Here is a 22,952-nt window from a genome sequence, read left to right as displayed (position 1 = left end):
CTGTGTCACCTGGGGCCCTGGGAGGTCACGGGGCGGGTCCCTGTGTCACCTGGGACCCTGGAAGGTCACCGGGCGGGTCCCTGTGTCACCTGGGACCCTGGGAGGTCACCGGGCGGGTCCCTGTGTCACCTGGGGCCCTGAGGGGACACCGGGCGGGTCCCTGTGTCACCTGGGGCCCTGGGAGGTCACGGGGCGGGTCCCTGTGTCACCTGGGACCCTGGAAGGTCACCGGGCGGGTCCCTGTGTCACCTGGGACCCTGGGAGGTCACCGGGCGGGTCCCTGTGTCACCTGGGGCCCTGAGGGGACACCGGGCGGGTCCCTGTGTCACCTGGGGCCCTGGGAGGTCACTGGGTGGGTCCCTGTGTCACCTGGAGCCCTGGGGGGACACTGGATGGGTCCCTGTGTCACCTGGGGCCCTGGGAGGTCACTGGACGGGTCCCTGTGTCACCTGGGGCCCTGGGGGGACAGTGGGCGGGTCCCTGTGTCACCTGGGGCTCTGGGGGGACACTGGGCGGGCCCCACTCATGGCATCCCTGCTGACTTTCTTGCATTGGCACCATCTGTGCCTTCTGCTTTCCGTTTGTAAAAAGCAGAGTGAGAACTTAAACAGCCAACGAAACCGTGGACGCAGGATCCTTCCGGATTTTAGCGCTGTCCCTCTCTGCGCCTCATGTGGCATCCCGCGTGCCCACAGCCCCGGGCTGTGCTGGCTTCTGGCACCTTGCCAGTGGCCCTTGCGGGCTGGGGAGTGAGCCGCCGGTGGGCTCCGGGGGCTCAGGCTGGGTGGGAGCGATTCCCTGAGACGCGGGAGGCCAGGCTGAGGCTGGGGCTTTTTCAGGGCGGAACAGGCTTCCTTGTAGACCGCTGCACATGGTGAAACCTCTATTTGGGACCTAAGGGACGAGCCTCCCTTTATTTATTCAGGGGGCCCTGTGCGCGCACGAGAGCCCAGACGAGGAGCCCGCGGGCCGACTCAAGAACGACCTCAGTGTTGCCGCACGTGCGCGGATAAGTGTGTCGTGCGATCTTGAGTAGCTCCTTGGACAACTGACCGTTCCCATTTCCACTCCTGCATGACGAGGGGGAATCGTGCCCCTGCAGAAACTGTCTGGCCAGTCCCTTTCCAGAGTCCCATTTAGTGGATGTAGAAACTGAGGCTGTGGGTTGCTGGGTGCCTTTCCTGAGCTCTGCAGGGAGGGCAACAGAGAGGCCCCAGTGTGGAGACTTTTCTGGGCAAAGAGCTGCCTGGGACGCATGAGGGGAGAGGACGGGGGCTCATCTGTGGCCCCAGAAGGAAGGGAAAGGCGGGCCGTGGAAACCTGCCTGGCACCAGGAGAGCTGTGGCCGGGTCTGTGAGCCCCAGAGACGTCCCCCGTGGGGGTGTCTGGCCACAGGAGAAGATGGGGAGCGCCAGCTCAGACCTGCCCTGTAGCTGGTCCCCAGCAGCCTGCGAGGTCTCAGGACCAAGTACAGATAGACCAGATGGGGCAGGGACACAGTGAGAGAGGCTGAAAGCCACTGGGCTGGGGTGGCCCACGCCCTGCACTTGCCAGGGGAGGCTGCTATTGCCATGGGTCCTGGACCGTGTGAGCACCTCCCACCAAATCTGAGCCCAGAGTCAGGACGGCCCCGCAAAGACCCTCCAGGGCGGAGGGGGGGAGGGGGGCAGGCACGTCCAATGTGCACACACAGCCACACGCCCACCCCGCCTGCACACACACTCACGTGTACACACAGCCACACCTCTGCACACACCTACGCTGGTGTTCTTTTCCGTGTGTCTATGGGGGGCCTGTGTCCACTGGGCAGGTAATCAGCCCCCCATCTCTTTGTAGCTCTCTCAAGTGGGGTCCTCAGGGCACCTGGGTGGCTCAGTCGGTTGAGCATCCGACTTTGGCTCAGGTCATGGTCTCGCAGTTCGTGGGTTCGAGCCCCGCGTCGGTCTCTGTGCCGACAGCTCGGAGCCTGGAACCTGCTTCCGACTCTGTGTCTCCCTCTCTCTCTGCCCCTCCCCTGCTCATGCTCTGTCTCTCTCTGTCTCAAAAATAAATAAACGTTAAAATAAAATGGGGTCCTCATCACAGAAAAGCCGGGGGGGCCCTAGGAGCCAGTGAGGCTCCCGGTCACGCAGCACCCTGGTATTTCCGGGGCACAGCGGCTGGTCGCTCTGTAAGGGCCTGGTGAGCAAACGTGGGGTCAGAGCCCAAGGCTCAGCTGTGACTCTGCCTCGAAGGCACAAAACCCTCCTCACCACCCTCTTCTTCAATCAAGGTCTCGCCTTCCCAGCCGCCCTTGTCTTAGTCTTAGAAACGGATGCTAGTGTCCATGGTGTCCGTGACACCAAACCAGGGGCCCCGTGATGCGTGGGTGCCCTCCCCAAGGAGGAGAAAACGTGGCTTTCCTATAGCAGCGGCCACTCAATAGAAATAGCAGACTGATATCTACCAAGTCAGCTCCCGAGAGCCCGTCTGAGCTAGGATCCAGCTGGACCAGACTTTCTAGAAACTTCTCCAGGGAGATGGACCCCAAGAAAGACAGCTATGAGGAAAGGAAGGAAAAAGCCACTGTAAAGAAAGAAATATAGTTTTCCCATATGAGATTCAAAAAGGTCTTACTTTCCAGAGAGAGAAGCTACACTGTTTAGCTGAGCAGTGAATTCATGTTCCTCCAGCTCTCAGCTGCGGGAGGTAACGTGAGTCCAAGACTCCTTCTGGCTCTCGCTGTAGAAGTTGAAGGGAAGGATACACTCCTTCCCAGGTGCGGCCCTGGCACCACCCGCCCCACTTCTTCCCCCGGCTCTCTGCCTCATGGCACAGAAGGGCTGTGCAATCACTGCCAGCCTGCGTTCCCCCAAGGCCCCGGCTAGAGCAGCCGACCGCTTCCGTGTTCGTGGCCGGGCTGAGCAGCAGGTGTTACGAGGGGTGACACAGCTTAGGTGTCTGTGGCAATCCACGTGCACCCCGAGGTGACTCTGATCTCAGACTCCCTGCTTGGGAGCAGAATGACTGAAAAAGACACACATTAAGACAGATCTGGGGAAAGGGGTTCGTGGTGGCTCCGTCCTCCGCGTGTGCTTGCTTTCCCGCCGTCTCTGTGTGCCGTCTCTGCCTGGTATTTGCCGTGCACGCCTCCCAGCACCACCACCGCCCCCCACCCGACCCCCCTGCCCCACACGGTTCAGTTCAGTCACCGCGATCCGCGATCTGTGTCCTCGGCAGGCGGGTGCTGAATCAGCCAGGTCTGGGGACCTGCCCCCGCGCCTGTCCTGGGATGGCCTGGGCTGTTCTGCCAGTGGGAGTCTGATTAGCACCAAACGTGCTGACTCTCGGAGATTCTCGGCGATCCCTCCCCCGCCTAGGCTGCCCGCAGTCTTCCCACCTCTTCCGGGATCCTGCTCCGCTCAGCGAGGAGCTCGTCTCGCGGCCCATCTCCTCAGGCCCGGGGAAAGCTGGGTGGCTCAGGGGCCTTGCCGATGGGGAACAGGGGCCCTGGGGTCCCCCAGCTTCTCCCCCTTGGCTCCCCGGGCCCATCCCTGAGTTGCGGGGATGACCACACAGTGCCCGGCTGCTCTCTCCGGTCACAAGGGGCGCTGACAGCTTCACGCCGCTTAGTAGGCAGCAGGGACGTGCTGTGAGGTCGCCGGGCCAGGACAGGCGGCCCCCAGCCTGTCAGGCTCAGCCCCCACCCGGGCTCCCCTGTGCAGAGCACAGAACCTTCTGGACCGCCTCAGAAAGGGTCCAGCCAGCACCGGCCGGAGGCCCTGAGCCCGGGTCAGAGTCCGGTGCGTTATGTGTCCTCACGGGGCCCCCCCTGATTGAGGGGACATTTCACAGAGAGCAGGGGGGCTAGCATGTGCCCTTGTGGGTTGTGGGTTCGGGGGGATGACAAGCTTCACTCTGTGCCTCCTAACTGCTCCCGCAATAGCCGGACAGCAGCATCGTCATCATCCCAGGGTGGTCAGCAAATCCCGCCAAGCACCGCCGGACCGTGGCTGACGAGCGGTAGAGGTGGAGGAGGGGCCGACCGTCCTAGAAGCAGCAGCTTGTCCCAGCAGGGTGACCTGGGCAGGGCAGGCCCACTGGCTCAGCCCCGGGGATGCTGGGGCACCTCCTTTCCCGGGGCGGTGTCCTCAGACCCCACCCAGCCGCTGCGAGATCCCAGGCGCTCTGTGTTCTGTGTGCGGGAGACGGGCTCCTCTGGGAAGGGTCGTGCCCCCCCCCACAGGGGAGGGTCGTGCCCCCTCCACGGGGTCAGGTGTCGCGGATATCCCAGACTCAGGATTCGGTTCATAAACACACGGGCCCACGAGCTTCATTGTGTGGAGCCCAACGACCAGATGTGGGGCTGAGGATGGCCCCGTGGGGAAGGTCCAGAGGGAAGGGAGAGTCCGGACCTCATCCTGGTCGGGGGCAGCTGTGTAGCCCCCCTTACACCCGCCCCGTCGCCCGAGGGGCAGCTGTGCACCAGCAGCAGGGAGCCCGGCCTCTCGTCCGGCCTCTCCTGTGGGAGGCCCTCTGCTGCCCCTGCAGGGACAGAGGAGGAAGGGCTCTTCCTCCTGACCACTCCGGGAAGGAGGTTTCTTTCTGGAATTAGTGAGTGTTTGTGACGATCTGACCCATGGCCCCCAGACACGTTTAGGTCCTGCTCTGGGGCCTGGAACGTGGCCTTAGAAGCCAGGGAGCACTTTGCAGACGTGATCTGAAGCAGGGGCCGTGGGGTGGGGATCGTCTGGGGGGCTCCACGTGTGGCCACAGATGTCCTTGTAGGGGGCGGCAGGGGAGCGGCCGTGGGAGGGCAGCGGGGGAGATGCTGGCCGCTGCCTCTGCAGGTGGAGGGAGAGGGGAGAGGAGGCCCCCAAGGGCCGCGTCTCCCCTCGGCCGCGGCGGGGTGGCCCCTGGTCCTCGCCCCCTAAGCCCCGGTCGCATGTTGGCCTCCGGACCTGAGAGCCGCCCAGGGAAGCCGTGTCTTTGCCGCCTCCATCAGGCGCACGGCACGGCCGGCTCCTCGGCCCGCTCGGGGCTCGGGGGTCTGCGCGCGTGGCTGCTGGGACGTGAGCGGGCCCGGAGCCATGGCTCGTGTCCTCCATGTAGAGGTGACACTGGCAGCCTTGGAACCCGGGCTGAATCCAGTCTGTCCTGGGGCTTCTCCAACCGACGTCCGGGAGGTTTCCTCGGTCACCGGAGCCGGTGAGGGCCCCGCCCCTGGCACTTGGATGGACCCCCAGCCTCCCCCCAACCCTGGGCATCATCATCACCTCACCGGCGGGGAAACTGAGGCTCCGAGAGGTCAGGATTCAGTCAGACCATCTGGCTGGCAGACCACCAAGCCCAGACCCGTGTGTGTGGGGCGCAAAAGGCAAGAGTGATGCGCTTCAGAAATTCCTGTGTGGGTGACACCAGCTGAGAAGCTTCCCATCACTCGGACCCGAGGGTCAGATCTGCCCGAGCAGCTGTGGGTTCAAAGTCGAGCCTTTACATTAGGGTCGTGTGAGGTCAGCGGGCGGGGCCCTGATCCCTCAGGACCCGTGTCCTGGTGAGAAGGGACACAAGGTCCACACATGCAGAGAAAGGCCACACGAGGACACGGGGAAGGGTCAGCGTCCACACGCCAGGGAGACGGGCCTCACGAGAGACCAGCCCCGCCCGCGCCTGGATCCCCACGCGGGTCCGGCGGAGAGAGGATGAGGGTCTGTGGTTGGAGCCACCCGGCCTGCGGTGTCAGCTGCCGGGTCACTGGTACCGCCCCTCCCATCCAGACGGCGGCTGCTGGGTCCGTGTCACCGCGGCTTGTGTCCTCGCCATGGCCCACCCCCGTCCTCTGGCTTACGCGAAACTCTTAGAATGAAACTGCGTGTTTTTTCTTAAAACCAAACAAACCAGGACCACACCCCCACACTGGCGGGGAGACCCGTCCTGTCCCGGTGTCACAGAGAAGGGCGCAGGGACCCAGAGTGCGGAGGGCAGGGGCCTGACGGTGGGTGTGTCTGAGAGCACCTGCAGGCTCCGGCCCTTCTCTGAGGCTCCTCCCACCGTGGCTCCGCCCCGGGACCCCCAAGCCCCTGAGGTGGATGTCGGCCTCATCCCCCAGGGAGGTTAAGAAGAGGGCCCAGCTCACAGGCTGCCCTTCATACCTGGGCAGACCGGCTCCAAAGCCCGTGCCTTACAAGCACGTCCTGTCCCCCAGCCCAGAGCCCGGCCCGGGATCGCTCGGCCGTGTGGACACTGGCGGTTTGCCCACAGATCCAGGTCCGTCAGCTTCTGGGACTGCTTCCTCCCTCCCTCCTTCCGTCCTTCCTTCCGTCCTTCCTTCCCTCCCTCCCTGGACACACACAGCGCGTGCCAGGCCGTCTGTGGCTCCAGAAATACATAAGGAACGTGTCCCCACGAGCACAGGTCTTGCCTTGGGGAACACGCCTGGTAGCGGAGGATGTGGGCAGTAGAGGGTCGGCCCGCGGGGGGCTTGCTCGGAGCTGATGTGAAGAGGGAGGGGGCACAGGTGAGCGGGGGGGGGGGGGGGACAGGGGGCCCGGAGACATGCGGATGCTCAGAGCAGAAACGGGGCCTTCAGGAACCTCACCCGGGATGTGTTGGAGGCAGCGTCCAGGTGCTCTGGGGCCCGAGGGATCAGCCCCCGGGGCCGCCCCCGCCCCCGCCCCCGCCCCCGCCCCGCACCCCGTCAGCCCCTGGGGCCGCCCCCACCCCGCCCCCGACCCCCCCCCCGTCAGCCCCCGGGCCGCCCCCCCCCGTCAGCCCCCGGGGCCGCCCCCACCCAGCCCCCGACCCCCCACCCCCCGTCAGCCCCGGGGCCGCCCCCCCAACTCCCCCCGTCAGCCCCCGGGGCCGCCCCCACCCCGCCCCCGACCCCCCCCTCCCGTCAGCCCCCGGGGCCGCCCCCGCCCCCCCCCCCCCGTCAGCCCCCGGGGCCGCCCCCACCCCCCCCCCCGTCAGCCCCCGGGGCCACCCCCGCCCCCGCCCCGCCCCCCCCGTCAGCCCCCCCGCCCCCCCCGTCAGCCCCGGGGCCGCCCCCCCCACCCCAACCCTCCCCTCAGCCCCCGGGGCCGCCCCCACCCCGCCCCCAACCCCCCCCTCCCGTCAGCCCCCGGGGCCGCCCCCACCCCGCCCCCGACCCCCCCTCCCGTCAGCCCCCGGGGCCGCCCCCGACCCCCCCCCGTCAGCCCCCGGGGCCGCCCCCCCCGTCCCGCCCCCCCCCCCCGTCAGCCCCCGGGGCCGCCCCCAACCCGCCCCGATGAGGAAAGAGCGAGTTGCACACACAGCCGCAAGACGAGCGGAAACCCTTTTGGGTGGAGGGCTGGGCTCTTCACCACCTGCTCGGGGGACCCTAGAACCTCAGCTGTTCTTCCTTTCAGCGTTAGAGGAAGTTGTCTGGTGCTGGCTCCAGACTTGCTCTGATGGTTTATAAACAGGAAGTGGGGAGGTGGGGATGTGTTTACACCTGGGGAAACTGAGGCAGGCAGCACCGAAGTAAGGGTGCTTAGATCATAAACAGCCGAGCAGTGCCAAGACCCTGGACGCGAGCCCCGACCTGGTGCTAAGAGACCCTGGGAAGCAGTGGTCCGGCCGTGGCCCCAGGACACGTGTGGTGGCCACGTGGTCTAGCCTTATTCTAGAGCAGGAGCAGGAGGGGCCTCCGAGCCTGTCATCTGAGGGGACCGTCTCAGTTCGCGTCTCCATCCCTGTGGCCAGGCCCGTGCTCAGGGGGCTCCCCGCCCGGCCCCCCAGACCGATCAGCCTCCTGACCGGTGTCAGAGCCTCACCTCCCCGAAGAGCCAGGCAGGACCTCACGCCCACTGGAACCCACCCAGCGCCCTGCAGAGTGAGCCCGGGACGCAGTGAGTCCCAGGCTGAGAGGAAGGACAGACAGGGGTGGACCTGGTGAGCCCACGCCCGGGGACCCACCGCAGGGTGCATGGAGCGCGCCTCGCCCGGCCCAGACATGCCTGTGCCGCTCACACGTCGGGACGGAGGATGCGGGGGCTGCTCTGAGGTCGCCAACCCACTCGGTGACCCCAAGGAGCTGCCGTCAGCCACGTCGGGCAAGCCACGGCCAGTCTGGTCACTCTGATGAGCCTGGGTTTGGGGAGAACATGGGGTCCAGGCTTCCTTGTGTGTGGACTGGCTATACAGCTTCAGGGAACAGTCCCAGAGAGGAAACCACGCATGGGTGGCGGGACCCGGCGGGATGACGCGTGGCCTTTCCAGAAGCTTCTTCCTTGCTTATGTCTTTATCTTCCCCATGGCAACAGCTCTTTCTGAGCCTCTATCCAGGCAGGCTGCCGTCGCCTCCGTGTCTCACGGTGTCTGCGTGTCTGCTGTTTATTAGGACCTTTTGTTCGGGGCTCTCAATCCAGAACGGCGCGTTCTTGAATACAGGTGCCTGGTCCTGACCTCGCGTCAAACGCAAGCTTTTAATGAGGAACAGAAAATGCCGCGCCGTGGACTCGGGCTGGAAAGTTCTGTCATGTTTTTTAGATGACCGAGTACTGAGAGAAACCTGCCTGTCACCGCAGAACTTTCCGGGGTGGGCGGAACGACCCCCGGACAGGGCTCTGGCGGCCCACAGCACCATCCCGGCCCGCGAGCTGACAAGGCACCGCGTGCAGGTGGCTTGTCCGTGAGCATCTTCCTGCGGCCGAGGGGGCACAGGAACCACCCACATGGGACCCTTCCCCAGGGCAGGGGTGTCACGGCCGCAGGGCCCCAGCCCGCTGACCCAGGTGCCGAGTCCTGAGCCCTCGAGTGTGCGGGTGAGGGGGGCCCCCAGGACGGACGCGCTCTCGAGAGGCGGGGCTATTCACAGGGGACTCTCCCTGCAGCCTGATGGTCCGATGGCCCTCTCGGTCCCTCCAAGCCTGGGGCTCACCGGCTCCACATGTCCCCGAGCAGGTGGGAGCCCATGTGGTCACTGGAGCTCAGCTATGCGGTCCCCAGGGGAGGGGGCAGCCGGCCAGGACAGCAGGAGGGTTCCCCCGGGGTCCCCTGTGTGGGCCGGCCGACCTCAGGGTGTGACAGAAGCGGGCGTTCCCGAGGAAGGGAGCCAGAGGCCAGTGAGGCCGCTCCCCGGGCCCAGCAATGTCGTGCCGCAGGCAGAGGCCCCCACACGTCAGCTTTTGGTTGAGCTGTGGCCACCCGCACAGGCCACGAGCCGGGAGCCCTGGGAGGTCCCTAGAGGGGCCTCCACCTAAGGTTCCTGAGCTGGACACGCTTCTCGCTTCCCCCCCAGGGCCGGGAGCACCCTGCTGGCTTCTGCCCACACCTGCGAGGACCCTGTCTCCAGGCCCGCCGGACCCGTCACCGCAGCTCTGACTGCAGCTCAGTCCCTGTCACCAGGCCTAGGGAGGAGCTGGTGGCCATCACCAGCTGTGGGCCGGGCCGGGACTTTGTGGGGGTCAGGCCACCCCACCCGTCCGTCTCTGGGGGCCAGGCACATGATTGGGAAGGGGACTGGGGCTCTGACGACAAAGGCCTCGCGCCGGACTGGCCCTCGTGCAGGTGCCCTCTGCGTGCTGCCCTCGGCCCTGTGCCCGGAGGCGGAAGGAGGAGAGATGCTCACTGAGGAGGAAAGCCACGCCCGCCTCTGCTCTGCCCGGACGTGCTGGGCTCAGGCTTCTCTCTCCAAGAGCCCAGGGAAGCCTGGCCTGAGCAGGACGGAGGCCGGGGGCACCTCAGCTCCGCCGTGCTCGCCATCCGTCCCCCAGTCCACCCAGGGGCACGGCACGTGAGGCCGGAGGGGGTGAAGGCCCGTGGCCAGGCGACGCGGAGGCAGACAGGAGCACGGCCGGCAGTGGTGGGTGGGGGCCTGTGGCCCAGGGAGAGGAGCCGGCACGGGGCACAGCTGCTGAGAAACCGGATGATGCCGGTCGGTGTGCACAGACAGACCCAGGACAGGCCTCGGGGTGCAAACTGCTGAGGGAGGGAACCGTGAGGCCCTAGACTGTAGAGTCGCGAAGGCTTATCGGTGGAGGGCAGGGCGGGCTGGGGTGGCTCCCGACACCGCCCCCGGGTCCTTGGCTCTCGTGCCGACGGGCTGCCCTCCTGCACCAGGGCCGACGCTTAAGTCCGGCCCCGGAATCCTCAACACGCCCTGCCAGCCAGGTGCTGCCTGGGTCCTGTCTCACAGCGGACACGAGGCCCGGCCCCAGCCGTGGGAGGGACAGGCTGGTGTGTGAGCTGGTGGCCGCATAGCGCCCCCACCGCAGCCGGCCCCGCGCTTGGTTGGAGGCCGTGCTCTGGGGGTCCTGCATCGAGCTTCGCGGCCCAAGGGCTGGCCTGGGGCACACCCTCCGGAGACGCGGGGCCTGAGGGTTGCATCATCCTCGAGGGGCCGCATCCCTCTGTGCTCAGCAGAGGTAGACAAGGCGGGGCGTTCCGCGGAGAGCCCTGGGTTGCCAGCATTGACGTGAGAGCAGGACAGGGAAGCCTTGCCCGGCCCGGGTCGGACGCGGCCTCACCCTCGGGCGGGACCCCCACCCGCCACCCCGGGCTCTCTGCCAGGAGGACACCCCCCCCCCCCCGGGACGCCCTCTCCGGGAGACGAAGCCCGTCCTTCAGCTCTGCAGGGCTGGCGTGGGGTGTGGTGGCCCGGGGCCCCAGGCCTTGTCACCCGGGGCGGGTCCGCGGCCCCCCTCTGCCTGGGGCCTCGTGCGGTGCACGGGCTCCGGATCCCTGGCGTCTTCAGAGCCACTGCAGTGATGAAAACATCCGTGTGTGTGGGAGTGCTGGAGACCAGCGGCAGCGTTCTCTGAAATCCGTGGCTAATGAGCGAGCGAGCGAGCGAGCGGCACGAGCTTCTGGGAGGAGGCATGTCCCCTGCTCACAGCAGGCTGTGTTGTCAGTGGTCCCCAGACGCCCGAGATCAGGGCAGCCGGCCTGGAGGAGGGCAGCTGGGCTGCAGAGACCCGGCTCCCGAGACCACCGTCTGCCTTCCGGGTCTGTGGGTTCCCAGGCTCTGCTCCTGCCGCCTCACCAGCGACCCCGACGGCCAGGTGTCCACCTGGCGCTGCCCTGGTGGTCCCGCCCGGTGACGGTGGGCAGGCCCCAGCCCACAGCTGCGTTGAACGCCTTCTCCCGTCCGTGGGGAACACCGAGGCCGAGCTGTCAGGGGAGAGCACCTACATGACGCTCCAGACGTCCTGGCCTCGGGACCCGGCACTGACCACCCCCATGCCCCCGAGGAGGAGGGTCACCCCCTCCTGGGCCCTGTGGCAAGGGCACCCGATTCCCGTTTTATGCTGAGGAAGCAGGGCCGGGGGAGCGGGGTGCCCGGGGCTGGGCAGCGCCCCAGCTCACAGGCCTGGAGGCGCTAAAGCCCTGGAGTTCGTGACCCTGACGGGAGGCTGGCTGAGTGTGCTGGTGGACGTGGGGCCTGCGGGGACAGAACGTGTCCACCGGGGGCTTTGCTCCTGGGTCAGTGGGAGGGGCTGGCTTTGATTTGCAAGGAGCGAACAATAGCGCTGACCGTGCCTGGTGTCCCTGTGGCTGGCAGGGGGCAGCGTGTGGGGGTTGAAGCCGTGGCCTTGGGAAGGTTAAGTGACACGGGTCCGGCTGTACGGGGCACGGCCCCCTCGCCGCAGCGCTGGCCCGCGTGGTGCCCCCCCAGCCTTGTGGGGAGGGCGCAGGCGCTGTGAGCAAAGCGAGAGGAACTGCATCTCGACAGAGGGTTTCACCCGGTGTCGCGGGAGACGGTGAGGGATTCCCCCTCCAGCCCTGCGGAGGACCTGGCATTTCTGCCTCGTGGGCCACGTGGAGTTAGCTCCCCACCCCGCCGTGTGCACACCACTGCACTGGGGAAGGAGATGGGCTGGAATTTTCCAAACACTTACCTTTGGATGTGGAAACGCCGGTGGAATTTCGTTGTTTACGTGCTTGCCCTTCCCCGTTCTCCCGTGAACGAGAAACAGAAAAGTAGGCAGACTTCCCTCGGTTGAGCCCTGGGGGGCCAGTGAGGGTTTGTGCCCGAGGCGTCTGCATCAGCCCTCCCTGGCCTGGCTGGACGGTGGGGGCACGTCCCGGGCAGCGGGGGGAGGAACCCCGGCCAGGCGAGCGTCCCGCAAAGTGCTGGGGGCTCTGGGAGGCAGGGGGAGGGCCTGGATGTGACGCAGGGGATTGGGGAGCCGAGGGCGGCCCCGGGGGGTGGAGAGCGGACGGCAGGACAAGCCTCAGGGGGCACATTGTCTCAAGACCCGTCTCGTTATTCCTCTCTGGAAAGCGCGGGGACGCAGCTGCTGAAGGATGGGACTGAGGCACAGGCCCCAGAAGAGCTCCAGGGAACAGAGTGAATCTTGACAATTAAAGCAATACGTTTTGGTTGCAAAGATGCGACCGAGTGCTCATGTGGTTTAATTGTCGGATTTCTAAAGCTTCCAGCCGCCGCCTGCCATCTGTATTCATGACCCCAAGGAGCCCGCCCCCCCCCCCTCCACTGCTGGCCCCGTCTGCAGGACCCGCACAGGCAGACCGTGGGGGGCCTGGGGTCCCCGCCACCCGAGCCCCCGGGGGCCATTTCAGGCGTGGATCCTGAAGCACTCAGGGGTCGCTGACCTCCGGTGGTCACACCCTCGCCCTCCTCTGGTGTCCAGAACCTCGGTGGGAGGACGCAGACGTGTAGCTGGGGCTCAGCCAACCCTCAAGGGGCCCAGCTGATGACACCTCCCCCACCCCCCCTGCCCCGCCAGGGCTCCACGGCCACATTGCGTGTGGGCCTGGGTCTGGGTCAGGCCGCACCCCTGTCAGTCACCTCTGTTCCCGTGGTTCCGGTGGCCGCAATCCCGGATGAGAGTCAACAGCTCCCTGTTCCCCCAGTGCTCGCAGATCCCACACCGATTCCGCTCTGCCTGGGGCCGGGGCGGGGGCAGGAAGCTGTGAGACCCCAGAGGGCGCTGGTGGGGGTGGAGCGGGCACAGGGGAGGGTCCAGACGCTTTGCCAGATTTTGTTGCAGAAACAAGCCGCCCGCCCTCGGTGGCTCGTGGGGACCAGGCCCCACCGGCCCTGCCCTGCTCCCTTCTGGCCACGGCCTCCGTCAGTGAGAAGACGAGCCCTTGGCCTCCGGGGGAGAACGGGGTCGCTGTAGGGGACCTGGATGCAGTGAGCCGAGCCGGCTCTTCTGTTCCGTGGTGCCTGGGGCGCCAGGGCTGCCAGGTGCAGCCTGATCTGTCCCCGGGAGACCGTCTGTTCTGTCCCTGGACGGCTCCCTGCAGCCAGGTGTCCAGACTCCCTGAGTGGGTCCTCAGGGGTGACAGGTGGGGCGTGGCCGGCCTGAGGACGCCCCCCCACACCTACCGCGTAAGCAGCCGGGGCACGGTCGACTCCAGGTGGCACCATCAGGATGGGCTTCTCCGCAGGGGGACCTGGGGAGAGGGTCCCCACGAGCAAGGACCGCTCGTGCCCGGCCTGGTGGGACTGAGAATTTGAGAGAAGGCTAAGAGGCCGTGGTGCGGCCAGCGGGGGTGGGGCAGGGGCCCGTGGGGCGGGCAGGGTTGGGTGGGAGTGTGGTGGGGGCCTCAGGCAGGTGGGGTGCAGATGGGGGCCAGCCGGAGGCGGGGGGTGCCTCTGCGTGGAGAGAGAAGGCTGAGCTGGGATGGCTGACAGCCTCCCCACCCCGGCCATCACTCTGTCCTGTGTCCCGTCCCCTGCCTGGGGGCCCCTGCGGGGAGGCTGCACAGGGTGGGACAGCCCCTGAGTGCCTGACCAGAGCCCCAGGGTCCCTGCCTGGGCCTGGGGCCACCTTGGGGGACAAGGGAGACAGGGGCCGCGTGGGGATTTGGGACGACCTGGGACCAGGCTTCTGGTCGCAGGTCCAGTGGTGTGAGGCTGTGTTGGTCTAGGGAGACCCCCATGCCCCCCACTTTTCTGCCTTTGCTGCTTTAAGGGTGGCATATTCCCCACCCCACAGCCGTGGCTTGCGACCATCACCTCACATTTTGTGGCCGTGAGCGTGTTCAGCCTGACGTGTTTGCTGGGACTCTGGGATGCAGGGGCGTCACCAACCAGGGGCTTGCATCCCGCCCACCTCTGGCCTCCCAGAGGCTCCGCGGGCCTGCGACACTTCATTACCATCACTTGTCGCCACGCAATTAGGCAACACCTGCTGTGTGCATGGCACAGCGCCAGACGGCGTTAGGGAAACGGGTGGGCGGGGCTCAGAGCCAAACTGCCGTCCAGCACAGGCCGTGCCCTTGGCTAGCAGTGCTCAGGGCGGGAGCCCGCGGTCACGCCCGGCGCGGGGGTGGGGGTCCCCACCAGGGACACAGAGGAAAGACGGTGCTTCCCAGAGCGACTCCCTGTGGCAGGCGTAGACCTGAAGTCTGATGTTATGTCCTGGAGAAAGTACGCTGGTCTGAGCCGGGGGAGGGACAAGGACGGGCGTCCGTGATGCGCACTGCACCGCGCCCGAGGCCAGCCTGACGGGCGTGCCCTGGGCTCCTTCCTTCCCGACCGGGACCCTTGGTGTCTGCGGGCTGACACTCTCTTCTCTCTGTTCCTCAGGTCTCCTGACAAACGCAGCCCCAGAGGGGCCCCGGGAGTGGCCTTGGCTCCCTGGAGAGTCCACGCCTCAGCCACGGCCCTCTGTCCGCCGTGGGCAGCACCTGTTCTCTGCCACCCGCCCACCGTCCGTTTCTCTGTAGCCTGCCAAGGACAGCCCGCTTCCCTGGCGTTCTGAGCTGAGTGTGTCCGCGGCAGCGAGGAGCCCGGCCTGGGACACAGCAGGGGCAGCGCTGGGCGTCCGCGGGAGCCTGGCCTCACCAGCCCAGGAAGAAGGGTGGCGCCGGGCCCGGGGCAGGACTGGCCTCTCCTTGTGCCCCAGACTGTCCGAATCGCTTTTATTTTCTTACCCTTTCAGTATTTACTCAATAGACCAAAGAGCAAATCTATTTTAACGTGGACTCACCCTCACCGTCCGAGTCCCTGGGTCCGACTGGGGGACACGGGGGCCGAGACGTGCCGGGGGCCCCGGCGGGGCGCGGAGGGCGGCCCTGGCGGGCGCGTCCGCCCCACGGACACTGCGGCGCGCCCTGAGAGGGGCCCAGCCGGCGGAGGACACAGCCCCGCGGACCGCGGCCGGCGATGCCCCCACACGGACCCCGCGAGCGAGTGCGCCTCGCCGGGGACACAGACCACGGCGCCCGCCCCGCGCGCTGTGCTTAGATGGACCTGACCGACTAAAATCACTTTCTGTTTTAACCAGTCACACCTGCCTCTCTGCAGCTCATTTCTGATAGTGGGATAATCCAGTATTCGCCAAGAGCATGTTGGGTCTCCCGTGACCGCTGTCTCCTCTGATACACCATTTAGCTCCAGAAAGCAAATTAAAGAAAACTCGAGTAACACTTGTTTGAAAGAGATCATTAAATGTATTTTGCAAAGCCTAAAGTTATATATTTAACAGTTTTTATATGCTGTATATTTGTAGAAAATCCTATTTACCAGTTCATGTTGGTAGCCCTGGCCGACCCGAGAGGCCGGCAGAGCGCGGTGTCTCTGGAGGTTCCGGGGGGTGGGCGCGGGGGGCCCCGCCGGGCGCGAGCGCAGGACTCTGGGGACAGCAGCCGAGGACGCGCCCGACGTCGCGGGAGCCGCGGCGGGCGCCAGCGGGGACGCGGCTGTCTTCACCTGGCTCGGGCCAGGGCGCGACTCCCCTCCACGGACGCGGTGTGTGCGTCCTCTTCCGACGGATTCCGCGTCCCTTGTTCTCACCCCCCACCCCCACATGGCGGGTCTGGAGGGGTCTCTGCAGCCGACCCCCGACCCCAGTCCACGCCCCGCTGGCTCTGTCTTCACGCCGGACGGCTGAGACGCCGGGGTGGCCACCGCGTGCAGAGGATGGCCGGCGCCTGGCCCTCCCGACCTTCTCGCGCCCTCGGTGCAGGGCAGGGTCTCCGGGCCCAGTGAGCAAGGGGCAGTTCTGTTTCCCCGTCCCCTGGCCGTCGTCCGCCGGCTTCCTCCATTCTCCTGAGTTTCCGCTGAACTACACTACCTGATAGTCCGATTAACAGGTGTTAATGCTAGTTCGATGCTACTAAAAAAAAAAAGAAAAAAAAGAAAGAAAAAGTAAAAAAAATATATATATATACATATATGTATAGAAGCTGTTCCAGCAACCCATAGACTACAGATAGGAGAGAAGATCCATTTAGACCCGTTTCAACGTCCACGAGCATTTAATTTACCTTTTGGTCACCACAAATGTAGAGGTTCCAGTGTCCTGGAGGGAAAGACACGGCCGGGGCGGGGGGGGGGACCTCGGTTTCTGGTGGCCGAAGTGGCGGGCGGCCGGGGGAGGGTCCCGCCTTCTCGCCCCGCCCACGTCTCTGCCGCCTCCCTGTGTGCATTTCCTCACACAGCCAGTGTAGACCCCTTCGAAGGCAGAGACTGGAGGTTTAAGACGATACAGCGGTTTTTTTTTTTCTTGTTTTACAGTATTCAGTTTTGTGTTGATTCAGCTAAATTATGAAAATAAAGAAAAACTCCTTTGGTAAGCATGGCTTTTGTTTGCCGGCCGTGGTGTCCTGGGAGGGGCTGCAGCAGGTGCGTCTGGGGGGCGACAGGCCCACAGAGCTCAGCGCACAGGTGGCCACGGGGACCTCCTTCCAGGGCCAGCAGAGCGGCTCCCTGAGCGGACGGTGCCCAGCCCGCAGCTACTCCGGGGCCCCTGTCACCCTGTGTGTGAGTGTCCCCCCCCCCCCCACCCACCGAACAGAGGCCAGACCCTGCACGTGGAGAAGCAGAGCCCCCACAGGAGACCCCCTTTCCGGAGACGTCCGCTCAGATCTGCAGGGGGGTCTTGGCACTGAGAACGTTTCTGCCGCCCAGAGTCCCATCTCCTAGACGCGGGGAAGCCACACCTGTCAGTTCCCAGCTGCTCTGTGTAAAATGGGAGCCCCGGGAGCCGTGGCTGGTGGCTCAGCTGTGGGCTGTCTGCAGTCTGAGCCTGACTGTAAGGAGACTCCCCTGGCCTCTGGAGCCATCGCGGGGGGTAGGCGAGACCCCGCTCCTGGCACAGAGCCAGGCGAGACCCGGGAGGAGACCCCCACCCGCTGGCACAGAGCTGGGCTAGGCCTGGGAGTGAGGAAAGGGGGCGGAACGCAGACCCGGCAGAGGCCACTGGTGCCACGGGGCGGTGGAGGGGGAGAAGCCTGGGGCTCCGTAGTCCGGGCACAAATAGGGCAGGACCGGGGCACCACTTCTCACTCTGTCCAAGCTGAGGAAGGACAGGCCGGAGGGCACAGGAGGGGGCGTGTGAGGGAGAGAAAGGCGGCTCAAGCGGGAGATCCGGGAGGCTCACCCCCTGAGAGCCGCCCGCCCAGGAAGTCTGCGGTCCGACGTCACTGTCGCAGAGTCTCCCTGGGCACGTCCCAGAGAAACCCACAAACCAGCAAGCTAGAGAAAAGCATTGAGACCTTCATGGCCACCCGGGCTCGTGAGAGTGAGGGCGGTCGTCTCCCAAGAACCCAAAGCGTATCGGTCAGGACGGGCTGGGTCGTGTCTCAGTAACAGCCCGGCGTCTCGGAGGCTGACCGTCACGTAAACGAGCATCTTGCCTCGTACCACAGACCAGAGCACCTCCTGGGGACAGGTCTCCCGTGAGGCTCCCTCCGTCTCTGCGATCAGAGGAGACCCGTGGAGCCTCCAGCCTGGCGGAAAGGCTTCCACATGGAAGCAGCCGTCTCTGCTCCCTCTGGCTGGTCCCGTCCTTTGCTGACGTGAACCCTCTGGCCTCGGTTTCCTCACCCGACGACCGGGACGGTCGTGACGGCCGCCTGCTTGCAGGCTGGGAAAAGAGCCCCAAAGCCCGAGCAAGACGTGTGAGGGCCACCTCACCGCCGTGGGGATGGCCACGCGTGGTCTGTGCGGCGAGCGCTGTGTCCGTGGCACCCTGTCCCGGCCGGGCGGTGAGGGGAGGCGTCAAGGTGCACGGAGGCTGCCACAGGAGGGGGAGGACGCGGGACAGCTCTCCCCACCGCACGCTGGCCACTCCCGCAGGGCCACCAGGACGGACGGTTTGAGCGTCGGCAGTGGGGCAGTGGAGGCCACGACCCCCTGGACATGGCCCTGGGCTCCTGGGGAGCCTGCCTGGCTGTGGCAGTCGCGATTTAGCTGCATGGTATAAAAAGGTCGTGCCTCTTCTCTGTGCCTCGGTTTCCCTGTTTGGTGGGACAGGGAGGATTGTGCAAAGCTCACTGGGTTTTCCTGGAGATAAAGGGAGACGCCGGTTGCGAAAAGCCCGGCACGCAGATCGTCCCTAAATGACGGGAGTGCTTCCTTGGCCCGATTCTGCACGTCAGTGCCCGCCACCTGCCCGCCACCGTCCGTCACAGAACCCCGTCCTGCAGCCACGTTTGACGGCTGGGCTCCAAGGCCCCCGTGCCCGCCTCTTACCAGGTGCCGACACGAGCCCGGGCTGCGGGCGAGCGGGAACGCACATCTGCCCGCCTGCTGGGATCAGGCCAGGCTCCGTGGCCACCATTGTACCCTCCTGTCCCGGGCTAGCTCCTGGGCCGGCCTGGCCAACAGTGGGCTAGCTCAGTGTCCCCGGGGGCAGGGAGCATGTGCCCGCCCGCGCGCGCGCGCACGTGTGTGTGTGTGTGGGGGGGGGGGCACAGGTGTGACTTTTTCAAAATTACCCTCATGTGCTGAGCACCTTGTGAGCCAGGGTTCCAAGGAAGAGATCTGCACGGTTCCTGACCTCCAGGACCCCCAAGGTCAGGGACCCCAAGGTCACACTCAGAAGCATCCATCCGGAGGGCTGCTGAGTTGGGCTCACCCGTGGTGGAAGCTCGGGCCATCCCAGGGGGCATTGCCAGCCCGCCGGGTGCCTCCCCTCAACCCCGAGTGGCTGCGTCCTCTCCTGCGGGGCACCTCAGGTCCACAGTCACCTATCAGGCTGGCGTTCAGGAGGTGACCACATTGCTCCCCTCATCCTGAGCTGCCTTCACCCCCACAGGCTGATGCCCATGGAGAGTGTGCTTCTCCGGGAAAGACCCCAAGACTCCCCGGGTGCTGGGCCCACCAAGGAGTGTCGGGGGGCCTCTGTGCGTGCCCCTCCCAGCAGGACCAGTGTGGGGCTACAGGGAGGACACACTGGGGTTCTGAGGACGATCCCCAGGCCACTGCCCCTCGGAGGGGCCAACCTGGGGAGAAATGACGTCGGGCAAGGAAGGGGCCATTGCCACTCAGCAGGGAGGTCATAGGCGGTGAGCACAGGTGGGGGAGACAGAGAAGGAAGACGGGGGGGCAGTGTGGGGAGGGGCCACGGGTGCCACGCTGGCCAGGGTGGGACCAGGGCTGGGGTTTGCGTCGGGCTGGTCAGCACAGGACCCAGGACCCCAGGACGGCTGGGGACACAGCACGCCCTCCCCCCACACGTGTCCCAAAGTCCCCGTCTCAGGTGTCTGTCTGGCCACCTGTCCCCCTTCTGTCCACCCTGCACTCCTCACCCCCTCACCACAACTCGCCAACAGCCTCCCCACCGAGCCGAATGTTCACGAGGGTGCACGCTGCGGGCTGATGCTCCCGGCCCCTCCCCGGCCCCCAGGATGGAGGGGACACGTGGAGACGGGGGACACGGCCGATCACACACACACCCGCGTGCCTACCGTGTGCAGGCCCTTTGCTGACGCCATGTTTGATGGTGACGTTTCCGCACCGCCTGGGTTCCCAAACTGGGTCCAGGTGGGGTCAGACATTCCTGTGTCCGTCTGTCTCTTGGCCTCCGCCCCCCACTGGCCTCAACCGGCATCTGACCCCCCAGCCCACGTGCCCACCACCGGGCACCGGCCTCGAGCACCAGCCTCCCTTCTAAACGTCCTGCGGCCGTCCGTGGTTCCAGAGCTGCAAGGACTCGTGGCTGCCCCGTGTCTGTGCTGGCTGGTCCACGTTCGTGGTCCTGTGGGCATCTCCATTTACTCGTTGATTTCACTAGGAGATACGCCACATCTCAACCACCTTTTATTCCCTCCTTCTGTGCCCAGAGTCACAGAATTGCTCTAAAATAATCATCACGTGTCTTTTCTGCTTTTACGAATGTCACCTCATTTATTCCTTCCTCTGGTGCTGCAGAGAGGGCGCGTCAGTGTCCTTCCTGGGTGGCGGGTGGGTGGCCGGTGGCCCCCGGGGGGTCCACCTGTGACGTTGGCCCCCTTCCCCCACGGTCTTTCTGGGAGGGAGCCTCACTCCAGCCAGAGGAGCGAGCGAGCCGAGGGGCGCCCACCCAGGCTGGCGGCCCGTCCCCTCTGTCCTGCAGGCGGGACACGCAGCCTGTGGAAGCTGCACCCCTCCGCTGCCCCCCACACGCTGTGCAGACGGCGAGAGTGATCCTGGCCCGGGAGCGATGGTAAAGAAGGGCGTGCGGGACGGCCGGGGAGTGACGGGGCCCCCAGGGTCCCTCCCAGACCACGGGGTCCACGGCCAGCGACAGCAGGGTGGGGTCACCGGCTTCGCCACCTAGGGCGGGAGTCTCTCTCAAGCGACGGGACTCAGCAAGGGCGTGTGGAAGCCCAAGGTCGCCCTAGGCGGGCGGAGGTCTCGGGAGCCTGACCACAATTAGCTCCAGGGAGCGTGTTGGAGACATGGCGACACCCGCTGATCCAGCCCATCATGAGCTTGGCCTCACCTCTAGGAAAGCTCCCATCCCAGGGAGACGGCCGGAGCTCGGATGCCCCTCTGGAGAGGAGAGGGGAGGAGGGTCACGCTCGGAGGCCCCTGCAGAACACCACTGGGTCTATTGTGCGCGAGGTCAGCTCCTGGCCAGAGGCGGCCGCACAGCCTGTGGGCAAAGCCCTTGATTGCCCTTCCTCCCCTGGAGGGCAGGTGCACCTCAGCCCGTGGGCGACAGGTGGGGCCGTGGGGTTTCGAGGACGGCCCAGACACCCCTCCAGCTCCAGACGGGCCGCACCGCCGTGGTTCCTGGGACCGCCCCAAGGCCCTAAGGGACGAGGCCTCGAAGAACAGGGCAGACGGGACGGACTGGGTCCCTCCAGGGGATCAGAGGAGCCCTAGCCTCAGGTGTGGGGTCCTGGCCCCGTGTCCTGGCACAGACCTGTCCCAGGAAACCAGCCTTGTCCGCTAACAGACCCCCAGCATGCAGCTCACTGGGATGTGTTCCCGTCAGGCCCAGAGAAGGCAGGGCCACACCAGGCTGAAAGCCCGGGGGAGCCCGGGGCTCTTGCCCACAGTGGACACTAACAGGAGCCCCAGCGTCCACCGTTGTGGCATCCCTTCTGCCCGGTCTGGCCGGAGGGAGGAGGGCATGGTGGGCCTGGGTTTCTTGAGCATTCGGGGAGCACCCGAGCCTTGTAGAATCGACATCGTCTTCCAAGAGCAGCTGACAACGGCTGTGCTTGTCTGTGGGGAGGACGGGGACATCCGCCCAGGAGACGTCCGCGTTGCGCTGGGGTGGCCCCAGCTGCTCACCCTCCCCGAGCACCTGCGAGGGTCTGACCGGGAGCCTCCCTCCTTTCTGGGCCCGTGAGCTCGGGACGACACAGCTCAGGGCAGATGATGAGCCCCGCGCGGAGGGCGGGCCGCAGTGCGGCGGGAGAGCTGGTGGGTCCCGGCCGGAGCGTGGAAATGCGCGGCCGGCGTCTTCACGTAATCTCCATCTGCCCAGTTTTTCAAGGGCGCTTGTCAGCTCCCATTCCGGCGATCGCCATCCTTAACGGCAAATATGACACGTTCACTAATGAAATCGATTTGGTCAAGTTATCAATTTAATTCCTAAAACGTAGCCCGATTTTACCCTCACGTAGGCTCCCGAGGCCTGGAGACTAAACGCCGTAAGTCACCGGGAGAGAATGAGCTTTCTGACTTTCAAATAATTAAACTTACTTTTCTGCTTTGGATTCATAAACTTCCCGTCCGTTACGGCTGCAGAGCCCCTAAATCACCCGGGCGGCCCCGCCGGTGGGGACCGGTCGGCACAGCGGAGGGGTGGGGGGTCTGGCAGGAGCCCGGGGCGCCCCACACGGAGGCCCTGGGGGCGGCTCCCACCGCGAGGATGCGCCATCAGGGCCCCTCCCCCGCACGAGAACAAGGAGGGAGACAGGCCCCTCTGACCCCACGGCCCAAGCACCCACCGCGACCTGAGAGCATCCTGGGGACTCTTCTGTGCTCCCGTGCAAGGCGGGCCAGGGACTTCTAAACAGGTGACTTTTCTCCAGAAAAGTCTGCATTTGCTCACAGGCGCCCTGGGGACCCTGCCCCACAGGAACCAGGATCCCAGCCCGGAGGCCTAGGGAGACGAGCAGGAAGGGGCCAGTGGGCAGGGGGCTCTGCCCCAAGAAGGGCTGTGATTTTCTCAGGGACAAAGTGATGTCAGGCCCAGATGGCATCATTATGCAAAGCTCTCAGCGGGGCAGGGGAGCCAGGGTCCCCGTTTCCTGGTCAGTGCTGTTTGCAAACGGCCCTCCCAGAGGCCCCTCTAGGGGGTGGGTGCCGGGCCGCACTATGCACCCGCTGCTCCAGGGGGACACCTGCCCTAGGGAGGCCGACGCAGTGGCGGGAATGTGTGTGCAGCCACCGAATTGCCTTCCGTCAGCAGATTCTCGCTCACCAGATTCAGTTCAGTTCCAGACATTTCTGCTTTCCTAATTGGCCTTAACACGGCTGTTGGGTCCTGGGAGGGGTGTGTGTGTGTGTGTGTGTGTGTGTGTCTGAGCACCCACATGTGTGCATCTGGGTGTCTACGTCCCCTCCCAGCCATCATCCCCCGGTGGTGGGGGCTGGCCTGTCTGCAGGGAGTGGGCGGGGATGCTTCTGGGGCTCAGTGACGTAATTGCGTGCCCCGCCCGCTACAGTCCTGGGCGTTTGGCAGGGACACGCCATCCGCTCGGCCGCACGGACCCTCCTGCGAGTCCCCCAAGCATGGGTCCCCAAGCCGGACGGCACACAGGGGACTGCGCCCAGGAGCCGAATCAGGCCTGGAGCTCTGTCACACGGA

General features: G+C 65.8%; 1 protein-coding gene across 2 annotated transcripts in view; it reads left to right on the top strand.

Moving 5' to 3' along the window:
• Window positions 1-16,494, top strand: part of TAFA5 (TAFA chemokine like family member 5) — a 191,819-nt gene extending 175,325 nt beyond the window's left edge. For both annotated transcript variants that reach the window (XM_086711966.1, XM_086711967.1), the window contains exon 4: window positions 14,504-16,494. In XM_086711966.1, the coding sequence (XP_086568092.1) occupies window positions 14,504-14,512 (9 nt within the window). In that variant the 3' untranslated portion in view covers window positions 14,513-16,494. The remainder of the gene's footprint in view (window positions 1-14,503) is intronic.
• Window positions 16,495-22,952: the final 6,458 nt, after the last annotated feature.

The sequence above is a fragment of the Puma concolor genome, chromosome B4, assembly GCF_028749965.1.
Source record: "Puma concolor isolate L17-30 chromosome B4, mPumCon1.1.hap2, whole genome shotgun sequence".
Lineage (NCBI taxonomy): Eukaryota > Metazoa > Chordata > Mammalia > Carnivora > Felidae > Puma > Puma concolor.
Note: the sequence above shows the minus strand (reverse complement) of the source record. Positions and strands in the feature narration are given on the sequence as shown.